This window comes from Monodelphis domestica, chromosome 7 (assembly GCF_027887165.1).
Source record: "Monodelphis domestica isolate mMonDom1 chromosome 7, mMonDom1.pri, whole genome shotgun sequence".
In the NCBI taxonomy this organism is placed as follows: domain Eukaryota; kingdom Metazoa; phylum Chordata; class Mammalia; order Didelphimorphia; family Didelphidae; genus Monodelphis; species Monodelphis domestica.
The window spans coordinates 168,216,542-168,229,508 of NC_077233.1; the positions used below are offsets into that span (position 1 = coordinate 168,216,542).

Consider the following 12,967-nt stretch of genomic DNA (forward strand, 5'->3'; position numbering starts at 1 on the left):
ATTGTTTGTTGTCTAAAAAAGCATTATTTCAGTAGAATAAACTGTGGCCTTACTGACTGTTCTTCAGATATCTGTCTTAAATATATCAAAAATTGTACAAGATTTCTTGGGATATATAACTCCTCTGTCTTATTAATATTAAACAAAGCATGAAACAGTAATGTATGCTTACCAAAGGAATTTGGCATAATCATAGAAGCTTTATCTAATGCAAAGTCCATGTAAAAGAGGCATTTTTCTAGTGCTTCTGTTTGCAGGTGCCCTGTATCAAGTAGAAAACATTGCAGAATCTTCTAGATGCAATCAATAATCAGAGGTTGGCGCTACTGTACATTTAAGAAAAACCAAGTAGATAAAAACGTCCAAACAATGATATGCAGCTGGATTAACAACCTATATTGCTGTTTTTTTTTTTCCACACACACATCACACATTTAAGAACTAAGAAATTAGATTGGGTAGAAGAACCAGAAAAAAAAATCAGTCATTAAAATCCTTTGGGGAGATACTAGGAGGAGGAATATTCACCAGTGTCATATTCAGTAGAAAAGTTGAGAAGGATAAGACCTAAAGAATTGCCATTAGATTTATTGAAAGAATCACCAGTAACCTTGAGCATATTTTCATTTATGTGGTGAGGTTGGAAGCCACATGAAAATAGGTTGAGATTTGGATAATTCATCATTAGAAAAGCAAGCATAGGGGGCAGCTAGGCCATTCCATAGATAAGAGAGTCAGACCTGGAGAGCAGGGGGAGGGTCCTAGATTCAAATTTAGCCCCAGATACTTCCTAGCTGTGTGACCCTGGACAAGTTGCTTAACCTCCATTGTCTAGCCTTTACCACTCTTCTGCCTTGAAGCCAATACATAGTATTGAATCTAAGACAGAAGGTAAGGGTTTTGTGTTGTGTTTTGTTTTAAAGAAAAAAGCAAGCATAATAAAAAATAAAATGCAGTAACATTTCAAATATTGCTATCTTTTTTTACATCACTTTTATTTCAGAATAAATCTTTGCCCTGCAAGTCATCTTTGTAGCAAATATAAAAGACAAAAAAGCAGCCCTAGCAAAGAGTAGACACATAAATAAGGTCTAGTGAATAAGGTAAATGATCAATACCCATAACCACTCCTATTCCTATCTCACCAAAAGAAGGGAGAGCAGTATATTTTATGAATTCTTCAGTAGGGCCAAGCTTTCCTATTTTAATTATATGCTGCTCAGTTTCATTTTTTGTGTTTTTTTTTGTTTTATGTTGTCATCATGTATTTTCCTAATTCTTACTTCACTTGTATTAATTCATATAAATCTTAACTCAAAAAAGTCTTCTTTGTATTCATATTCATTGTATCTTATGAGCATAGTAATATTCCATTACATTGATGTAGCAGTTTATTTAACTCTTCTACATTGTATATTTAAATTAAGGTATCTACTTTTATTTTCAGTTCTTTGCTACCGTAAAAAGTCCTGCTTTTGAATATTTGTCATATATAGGACTTTTCCTTCTGTCTTTGGAGTATATACCTATCAATGGGATTTTTACATTAATTGGTATCAGCCATTTTGTTCAATTTCTTAGCATAATTCCAGATTGCTTTCTAGAAAGGGTCATCCAATTGGCAGCTACTTAGTGTTTACCAACAGTATACAGTATATAGCAGTGATGGGGAACCTATGGCACAGGTGCCAAAGATGGTATGCAGAATACTCTCTGTGGGCATCCCCCACCCTCCTAGATTTGTTATTAGGACTCAAGTAGAATTGATCCCTTCCCCATCTCCACTGTGTCTTATGATATTTTTTCCACATCCCCCACCCCTCTGCCCAGCAGCCAGTGGGAGCACACGGGATAAAGTGGGCAGTTCACAGAAGGCAGAGAGGGAAGGGAGTAGAGTGCTTGGGCCTCTCCCATCCCCCTCTCTACCCATATTTCACTCACCCTTCTCCCAGCAGCCCAATGGGAATGCTTTCTCCTTCGCACAAGTTGGGGGGTGGGTGGGAGCAGGGCATAGCACTCTGTCTCTAGAAGGTTCGCTTTCACTGGTATATAGTTTCCTTCAATAACACTGATTCTTATTTTATGTCATCTTGCCAATTTTCTAGGCATGGGATAAAATCTTAAGAGTTGTTTGAGTTATAAAGAGGAGACTAGTGATTTGGAACAGTCCTTCATATGATTGTTCATAATTTGAAATTCTTGAGAATGGTTTGTTGCTATTTTTTTACCTAGTATCCATTTGAGAATGGCCTTATGTACTTGTATGAGTTCTTTACATTTCTTGTTTATCACAAACATTTAATGAACCCTCCCATTTGACACCTTTACTTCCCATCCTAGCCATATTAATTTTATTTAGAAGCATTTTAAATTTCTGTATCTGAAATTATTTTTTTTCTTTTGTGATTATATCTTTCTTTTGGTTAAGAATTCTTCTCAACTCTGATTGTTAAAGGTATTCAATTTCATTCCTCTCTCTTCCCCCTGTCTCTCGTAGTACAGCCCTTATTCTTTTAGGTCATATACTCATTTCAGTTTTGGAGGGATAGAGGGTATGTATACTGTAGAATGTTAGTTGATTTCTACTTAACTACTTTTTGGTTTCCCCTCAGTTTCTATCAAATCACGTTCTCCCAAGTAATTTATAGTCATAGGTTTATTGAACACTATATTATTGAGTTTGATTATTTTTTATTCTCTTATATTTAGTTTGCTTATTAGATCTACTTTCTTATTTCTTAACAAATGCTGACTTCCTTAATATGTAAATTTGAGGTCTTGGAAGTATTCTCCCTTAATTCCCTATTTAGAAATACTTTTTAAAACCTGTTGGCTAAAGAGTAAGCTGTATCTTGTTTAAATTTTAATGCTACTTTTTATGTCTTTGGGAAATAGGCAATATTTAGATTAAATTTTTTTTACCATTGATATATATTTTTGGATTTAAGCTGTTTTTATATTTGTGAACAAATATCAGATTCAAGTACATTTGAATAAAAAAACTAATAGCAGCATTGTTTTTAAAACAACTTTTTAAAGTAACAATTTCAGGGACAACTGCTCTCTGTTGTAAATATCCAGTGTCCTTTTTTAAGAAATAGTAATGATTTGGACAAAATTGGCATTCAGAGAGAGCTGTGGTCAATTCTAGGGTGCCCATTACTCTCACAACTGTTAAATTTGTTTCCAGGTTACTTAATTGAAGTATTGTATATTTTGGCCATTATTTGAACACCTATTCTTTGTAAGATGCAATCCTGGGTGTTGAATTACAATAATTCTGTCTTATAAAACAAGTTAAAATGTGCTGGTATTATTTTATGGTAACTTTTTTTTTTTAAGTATGCCCTGGAGTTAAAATTAAAAGTACTACACAAATACTATTTATTATTCAGAAGAAAATTTTTTACTTTCTTTTCAGAATTGAAGTTGGGAGAACTGCTTCATGATAAGCTGTAAGTATATTATTGAAATTTCCTTTAAAATGGGACTTAATATTTGTTTTAGATAGTGTGCATTTAGTATGAACTCTTAGAGAACAGTATTCTCATGGAGTATGAATTATCTAATCATATACTTTAGAACTTTAAAACAATTAGTAATTATAAACATTCATCAACTGGGTGAACTATTGTACTAGGTATATTCATTGTCATAGCACCACCTGCTTAATCTTGATGACACCATTTTTGGCTATTTCCTTGCTAAATTTATATAAACTTATTAAGATATGTATATAATTAATGACTGTAGCTTATGGGCTGACTAATGGATTGGTTAAAACTGTAATTTGTTTGGGGTTTTCTGCAGTTTTGGTCTTTTTGAAGCTATGTCTGCCATTGAAATGATGGATCCCAAGATGGATGCTGGCATGATTGGAAACCAAGTTAATCGAAAAGTTCTCAATTTTGAGCAAGCTATCAAGGTATGTGATTATCATTATGCTTTTATTTTTATAATTTCAAATTTCAAAATAAGTGATAAAAAACTATTTATATCACTTATATTTACTCTAAAAGGCAGCTTTTCTTCCTAGTGTTTTTAAACATTTAGATACATGTTTAACATACTTTCAGATACCACTATCCATTTAAAATAGACATATACATAGATAGTACTTATAATAAATATCCCTTAAAAGAATAAAATGAATTAGTAATTATAGTTTAATGTAGTTTAAATGTCAGAAAAATTTGTTTAGCAGTATATCACTTGAAATACATTATTGTACTATAAGACTTCATTAATTTAAAATGTATTTAAAACAAAACTTTGGTTTTAGTTATAAACTAGCATGAAACTTAACTTTGTAATATCAATGGAAAATAGCTATACAAAGTATATTGATGTTGTTGGCAACATTAGTGGTCTATCTAGCTTGCCTTAAGAGCAGCTAGGTGGCATAGGGGATAGAGTGGCAGGCCTGGAGTCAGAAAACAATCTTCCTAAGTTCAAATCTGGCCTCAAAGACTTAGATTTGGGGCCCTGGGCAAGTTGCTAAGCCCTTTTTGCTTCAGTTTCCTCATGTAAAATGTTGTGGAGAAGGAAATGGCAAACTACTCCAGTATCTTTGCCAAGAAAACCCAAAATGGAATAACCAAAAGTTGTACACAACTGAATGACAACAAACTAGCTTGCTTAGGAGATCCAACTGTTTAAAAATACAAATAGCTACCTTTTATAGAGCACTTCTAAGATTTAGAAAGTATTTTCTTAACAATAACTCTGTAGAGTATTAGAAGTATTATTATGCCTATTTTACAGATGAGTAAACAGCCAGAGAGAAGTTGTGACTTGCTCCTAGTCACAGTCAGTTTTAGAGAGAGGATTTAGTCCCTTATAGTAGAGACTTAAGACTCACATTTATTGTATTATATGTATATTCCATTGAGTGGAAATTATTGTTTTGGATGGAAAATAGTATATTGTTTCCATTTAAATACCTTTGGTTAATTATAAATTAGTCTTATATTTTAAGAAGTAAGGCTAAAGGGTTACTTAGTATTCATGGAAAGTAGTGTAACTGCATTTGTTTTCTTTTTTTTCTCTCCCTTAGATAGTTCACTAATTTGCTGCCTTTCTCCTCAGCTTAGATTTGTGAAGTTGAGTTTTTCCAACATTCATTCACTCATGTTCTGGAGAGCCCAAAACATGAACTAACTTTTTTTCCTCTGGTCTCCGAATCTTGGAAGTTACGGATGGCATTTTTCCACAATTGCTGTTTTAAGAAATGTAAATTGCTTTTCAAATAAAATGACTAATCTGTGGTTACCATAATTGTGAAAGCATGTCAGCAAAATGTCTCCAACATAAGTTGCGCTTTAGGACTTTCATTTCATTTACCTAGGTGTTTCATGAAAGTCACTTAATTACAGTGAACAGTGATTTTTCTGATGATTTATAAATTCTTGGTTATTCATTTATAAGTATGATTTCTTTTTCCTTTTTAGGATGGCACCATTAAAATTAAAGACCTAACTTTACCTGAATTAATAGGGATCATGGATACATGTTTTTGTTGCCTGGTAAGAATTTTATACAATTTGTTATTTCATCTTTCAAAACTAGGATTCAATTTTTTAAAGTTTAGTTTCCAAAAATAAGTACCTATTGGTAAAACTAGTAGAGTATATGATAGCTAAGGTGTTGTTACGTCCCATCTCTTTCACTACATGATCACTACATGTTCTTCTTTGTTGCCATGATCCCTTAGGTTAAAAGTAGGGGGAAATGGGGAAGGAAGAAGGGAAATGGCATTTTTTCATCCAAATGATGACCAGGCCCCCATATTTCAGTTTTTTCTCCTATATTCTCTATCTTTTCTAGTACTGTATTCCTTCCCTTCCCTCTACCCTCCATTTTTTCTTTCTTTTTTCTTTCTTACCTTCTGTCTTGGAATCAGTATTGATTCTAAGGCAGAAGAGCAGTAAGAGCTAGGCAGTTGGGATTAAGTGACTTACCCAGGGTCACATAGCTGGGAAGTGTCTTAAGTCCAGATTTGAACCCAGGTCCTCCTGACTCCAGCTTGGTGCTCTATTTACTGTACTATCCATTTGCTTTTATCTTCCTTTTTTTTTTTTAAGGTAGTCTGGCACTTATGGCAATTTAAATACACTAGTGCTGAACCTTTTTTCCATGAAAAGAATCTTGGGTTACAAACAATTATCCTTTTTCAGGATTTTTATCATTATTGCTAACAGTGGCCATAAGTTCCTACTAGGTTCATAATTCTCTTATAATCAATTCTAGATCCAAACTGTTGTAATTGTAATGAGTAGGCTATTCCCCAGTCCTTTCATCTTTTAGCCTCCATCTTTATCCTCATAAGAATAAGATCCTTTCTTCTTTTCTCATCTTGTTCTGGTTTGTGGCTTAGACCTTAATTTCTCCAGTGAAATATCCTGAATATTCTGTCTTGTTCCTTTTTGAGGATATTCTAGGGGTCTCTAATTGCTGCCACTGCTCTTAGAATCCACAGTGGATCTTTACTCCATCTTCTTGTATCTCAGCTCTTTTTTTTTTTTAATCAGTTCTTCACAACTGTCTCCTGGGCACCATCCACTCAACTGACCTTGATCTGGAGTCTTCCTTTAACCTTTTCATCCATGGTATATTATAATTACTCCTGGCAATGTCTCGTTCATGGCTTCACTTTACATATTTTACATATTTTAAAGGTGTTGTGAATTGATTTGAACTTATAATATTACTTTATATTTGTTCTCTGTCCTACCTCACAAGATTATTGTGAGGAACACCTTTCACAAGTTTTTATATAGTTTTACTATACAAATGAAAGTAGTTATTAATCCATTATAATTCTCTATCCCTGTTTGTATTATGGGGCTATTTCAGGCCTGTCCTTAAAACATTATGATGCCATGATGGAGCATCTTAACTATACAAGGTTCAATTCTCTATATTGCAGTTTCAGAAATTTATTTTAAGAATTCACCATTATCAGACCCTGGAGCAGTGCTTGTTCCATCCAAATTCACAAAAGACTGGCTTATGAAGTGAAATGCTAATTAACAATGGGGAATATACAATTTCGGTGTTCAGAATGTTTGTGTCTGCTAGTCCTAGCATAGTTGTTATGCTTTAGACTATAAACTAGAAATGAGAAGGTTTCTTGTTAAACATGGAATCAGAATGGAAGGAGCAAACTGATTTTGGGGAAATTCCCAAGATAATATCCAGATCAGATTTCTGTTTGCTGCACTATAAAGTGTATCTGACTGGTTGGTTTATCTATGCTATATATTATTTCTGTCTCTTAAACCGTGTTGTATAAATGAAAAATTCCTATTGTCCAACTTATTTTTCTATTCTTCTTGGTTACTCTTCTATTTGAACAATTCCTTATTCTCCATTTCAATATATTTTTTACAAGTTATAATTCTGTAAAATGATAGTTTAAATAGATAACACCTAAAATCTTTCTGTGATATGTAAATTCCCAACTGTACAGATTGCCTTTAGTTGATTATATCATGAATTGGCTCTTTTCTGGTAGTATGGAAGGAGACACCTAAATTGCATTAATAACAGTATCACTAAATAACAGTAAAAAAAGCTTATTATGTACAATTCCTATGCTAAATTGAGGGATTCAAAGAAGGAAAAGGCACTGTCAGCCTTTGGGAGCTTGTAATCCAGTAAAAGAGATAAATTATTTTCACAAAACTAACTGCAAGATTAAAAATGAAAATGTTTGGTATGAACAAAGGCCCTTGGCAGTTCATAAGAATATGATATTACTTCTATTGAGGGTATCACAGGAGAATTAATGGAAAATGAAATTTAGCTCAACCTTTAGGATGATAGGGAAAACATATAGACAGAGGAAACAACATAAATAAAGGTATGGAGATAAGAAAGTAAATTGCTATATCTAGAAATAGTTAGAAGTGATTGAAGTATATGGTTAAAAAAAGGGGGGAGTAGTAGGAAGTAACACTTGAAAAGTGGATTGAGTCCTATTTGTGAAAACTCTTTAAGATTTCAGACTGATGAGGGATTTTACTTGAAAAGAGTATCTCTAGTGTACTGATTAGGGAACTTCTCAGTATGCCAGCAAAATTTGAGTTCAAGTCATTCCTTTGACCCTTATTAAATGTGTGACTGAATAAGTTGCTTATAATCAGTCCTCTAGGCAGATTTTTAAGACTATAAGTTGCAGAGCAAGTGCTGACCTGCATTGGTAGAGATGGTTCCCCAATAGGAGCTCCCTAGACCAAAAAAGTCAAAGGAATATCTCCCAATCCTTTCCCTGGTAGACTGCTACTAGATCATTGAAGGTTGTGGGGAACACCTGGGCAGAACTGTGCTCTATGATGAATAATGTGGCAAAAGATTACAAGCAGAATTGTAACAGGGGAAAGACTAGAGACAAGAAGACTCCATCAAAGGCCAAAACTAGGCTAGTATTAATAAAAATGGTGAGAAGAGTTTGTACATAGGATCAGGTTGATTAGGGGAAGTAGAGAGAAGGAATTAGAAATTACATTGAAATTTCAAGCCTGGATAAAAGGTAGGAGGAAGTTACCATTAAAAGAAAAAAGAAGTAAGAAAAAGGAAGCAGGTTTGGGGGGAAAAGATTATCGTTGAATTTGAGGTGGTGTTAGAAATTCAGGTAAAAATGTCAGTGGAAAATGAAGCTCCTACATGCTTGGGAATAAGTGAGGGTAGAGATCCAGATTCAAGAGTCATCTGAAGAGATAACTGTTGAAACTTGAGAATGATTGCTCAAAGAGAAGAGTGATATGAACAAAACTCAGAGGTTACCTGTGAGAAGAGGCCAGGAAGAAAAGGAAATAGGAGGTTCTTCTATCACATAGGGGAATCAGATGATTGCAGTGTCACAGAAGCTAAAGATGAGAAGGCAGACAGTACTAAAGTACCGAAGGCAGACATAGCCAGGAATGTTCACATGCTGCAGAGAAGCCAAGAAAAACCTATTGGGAATAGTTTTGGGAGTCATTGATAAGCTTGGAAAATGGAGTATCAGTGCAATGGCCGAAAGGGGAACTCAAATCATAAGATACTAAAGAGTATTGAAGTGGAGATAGCTATTTTAAACTATTCTTTTGAGAACCTGAGCAGTGACAGGAAGGAGAGGAGAAAAGAGTAGGGTTTAGGGAAAAACATTTTTTAAAGGTAATTGGGTAGGCAGAGTGTCTATATAGTCAGAAGAGAAAGAGAGGGCGAGAATAAAGGGGAAGAGGAAGGGATGAGATTGAAGGCAGGTTTGAGGAGTTAATAAGGCACATGTCCTCCAAAATGTGAGAAAAGCTAAAAGTATTGAAATATTTTTAAGTGAGGTTAAAGGAAGTTGAATGAGTATATGTAGGATGATTGAATAAAGTTGGAGGCAAGCTTATTTGCTGAGTCAGTTATAGATTGGAAAGGTTTGGGAAGAAACAATGGAGAATTCAGTAAGTCTATAAAATGAGGGGGGTTGGGTTAGATATCTAAGGTCTTTTGTAACAAAAACATCCCTAGACTCATATTTAACAAGTTGTCAGTTTGATAAGACATATCAAAGGTTGTGTTTTATTTGCACAGCTGTTGAGATCCTGGTTTTAGTAGAAATTGTGTCTTTAACCAGGTAATGTGTATGATCCTACAGATAATGTATTTATAACTAAATTGGTTGAATGGGCTGGGTGGATCTTGGGTACTAAGATAGGAATAGTTTAGTGGATAAAAGATTAAAGTACTAGACAGTATGCATCATTGGACAAGTTTGGATTAGTAGGCTACAGGAAAGAATCTGAGTAAGAATATCAAGACAAAGAGAATGAATTCGCAAAGTTCAAAGTAGTACTACTAGTCCCCATATGTCATGGAAGTGTGAAGTATGTTGAAGTTCAATGTAGATGATGATCAGAGGTTATAGAATATAGATAGAGAATCTAGGGCTAATATATCTGTCCAAAAGTTGAATGGGCTGTCCCCACAAGTGATGAGTGAGACTCATTAGAGGGTTTTTGTTATTTTCCCAAGGAAAAGCTTTGTCTGGTGTTTTCTATTGGATGTGTCCTTGTTCTGGTACTGGTTGTATTTTTATCCTTGTATCCCCTAGCATGTTTCTTGGTAAGCACTTAATAAATTTTTGTTGATTGAATATGGCCTCATAGGCTTGTTCCTGTCTGGAGATTTTTGTGATTCTGACTTTAATTCTAAAGATAAAGATAGCTTGGATTTTTTGAAGTGTTTGAGAGTGTTTCCTAGAGACAGATAATTTGTTTATAGTTTGTAAGTTTCTCAAAATCTGAATCATAGAGGACAGTCAATACTGAGTATATTCAACTTTGGAGGAATGATCTGTCATTGACTACAGGAACAGTTTAGATTTTTAGACTTCTCATATTTAAATCAACACAAAATATAAACACTTTTGTTCCTTTATAGATAACATGGTTAGAAGGTCATTCCTTGGCACAGACAGTGTTTACTTGTCTTTACATCCATAATCCAGACTTCATAGAAGATCCTGCTATGAAAGCTTTTGCTCTGGGTATCTTGAAGATCTGTGACATTGCAAGGGAAAAAGTAAATAAAGCTGCAGTTTTTGAAGAGGTAAGTTTTCTAATTTTTAAAATATTTATATATGTATGCATATAGATGCCTAGTGCAGATATCTATATATATACACACTGCTTAATTTACAGGTATCAGCACAGAAATTTAGATTTCATCTTAGGACTACTCTCTTTTTTTTTTTAATTTCATATTTTTGTAAATGCCTTTGTGGCAGAGTAGTTTGGTCTCTACAAGGCTGAAGTGAGAAACACAGGTTTCCAGGCAGGCATTCTGAAGGGAAAGAATTGAGGCAAGGGTTCTTGTTATATTCATGGGGAGTAATAGTGGCAACAAGTAGCTATAGGCCTTGGATGATATAAAATTGGAGCAAAGAACTATCCTCTATAGCATAGGAAATGTGCTCCAGGAGATGTCCAAGGTAAAGGCAAAGGAATGGGTCCTGCAGCCTCTCTTTGTAGCACAGAGAGGCTCAACTGTCAGACTATATCTGATACTTAGATAGCAACTGGCCAACCTCATGAGGGTTATAACTACTCATCAATAAAGGATTGTCAGATGGTACTGAAATTGGTATTTTACTTGATCGAAATTTAGTGAGCTGGCATAAACTTGTGAAAGGAAAGAGCGAGACCTTCCATCTCCTCTCCCACTGTCTTGGGCAAAAGCAAGAGAAGCAATGGAGACAGTTTTGACACTTAGGAGTCAGAAGTTTGGGGGGGGGAGGATGATGGAGGTGTTGTTCCACTAGACTTTTCCATTGAGAAAATATATACACAGCCTATCCCACCCAAGAGCTCCCATTATTGTCTTTGATCAGGACATGGAGATCTTAATACACCTACCCCATAAATCCATTTTCTCTAGGTACCTTTTATTCTTATTGCCTTCTTGGCCCAGCTCAGATACCTAGAATAGGAGATAGACTATTTTAATGAATAAGATAAAACCTAAAAGAAAAGACGACTACATATTAATATATTAGGGTAGTAAATCCTGTCAAATGTAGTCTAGTCAAAAGTAGATTAAAATGCTTTTTGTCCAATATATTTTGTTGCTGTTAGTTATTAAGCTATAACTATAGTAGTCCAACTACTGGGGGAGGGGGGTGTTATTCTCACCTGTTTTTCTAGCAAGTAGCAGTGTTTCCTGAATACTGGTATTTAGTAGACGCTTAATAAATGCCTTTTGATAGATTAATTAAAATGAAAATATTTTGGGAATATATTTTAGTTTCTGCCTATTAAAGAACTCCAGATCATATACTTCCTGACTATGTGACCCTCAGAAGTCACTTAACCTTGATTATCTAATACTTACTGCTCTTCTGTCTTAAAATTGACACTATGACAGATGGTAAAGACAAAACAAAAACACTAACTTGGAATTTTTTATCTTAATAGGTTAGGGTAATCATAATTGGGGTAATCACCAAAGACAAAGTAAAGCCCACTTATTTCTTTTTTGACTGTTATAGGAACTCCCACTGTCGTCACATCCTCATTCTTCTATAAAGTAGTCTTTGCCCTCAAATCTCTTGTAACTTGGAATCAAGAAATGCCCTGACATCATGTTTATATAAGAGAGAGCTAATGAAAGCAAATGTCTAACAAGACTATTTGTATTTTATCATATATCATGAATGTTTTTGTTTTGTTTTTAGAGTTGATACTGAATTTGTCTCCTAATATGGTAATGGAGAGGTCTAGGTTTGTAAAAATGTCTTATCCTTTCCCCTAAGACATATAAAAAAGTCCCTACCTAGACACACACAAAAAAATTCTCTTTTATTTTGACATCTTTCTTGATAAGTCATATATTGTCTTCCTAAATTTACATTACTCTTAAGTTTCTAACTAAGACTATTTTTGGCATAGTATGATGACTATATTCTACCCCACTGGCAACTTGAGGTTAGTCATGTGTGAAATTTCCCTGAATTTATTAATACTTACAAGTGAAGAATAATACATAAAGAAGCAAGTCTTGTGAACATACATGTAAAAATCATAATAAAGTCTCATTAGTTTGAATTAGTTGGAAAATTTTTTTAATAGTATGGAACTTATAGGATATTGTTTAAGAGATGTAGTATGTATAGTAACTCAGATTTTTAAAGTATTGTCCAGTCAAGGTTCCTTAAAGAATAAGTCAAAGTAATTTGTAATAAGCAAATCAGTTGGTTAGTAAATGGGTACTTCTAAAATGATAGGGCACTTCATCAAGTGGTTCTTGAGCCTCATTTAAAGTATTAGAATTAATAGTAGCTGTACTTTACAAATGAAGCTGTTAAATGGTAGCCACATTTAATTTACCTAAGAACAGCAATTTAGGGACAGACATTGAATAAATATTCATTATTTCAAGTACATTCTCAGGGAGAATGTTTTTTTTAAATTATATATGCACACACACACACAAA

The 12,967-nt window shown here is 34.0% G+C and overlaps 1 protein-coding gene across 4 annotated transcripts in view; it reads left to right on the forward strand.

Annotated features, from left to right (window-relative positions):
- The window catches only part of NAA35 (N-alpha-acetyltransferase 35, NatC auxiliary subunit), a 62,067-nt gene that overhangs the window by 9,708 nt on the left and 39,392 nt on the right, over positions 1-12,967 (forward strand). For all 4 annotated transcript variants that reach the window (XM_003341654.4, XM_056805981.1, XM_056805982.1 and 1 more), the window contains exons 3-6: positions 3,422-3,455; positions 3,811-3,925; positions 5,451-5,525; positions 10,417-10,584. In XM_003341654.4, coding sequence (XP_003341702.3) covers positions 3,422-3,455; positions 3,811-3,925; positions 5,451-5,525; positions 10,417-10,584 — 392 coding nt within the window. The remainder of the gene's footprint in view (positions 1-3,421; positions 3,456-3,810; positions 3,926-5,450; positions 5,526-10,416; positions 10,585-12,967) is intronic.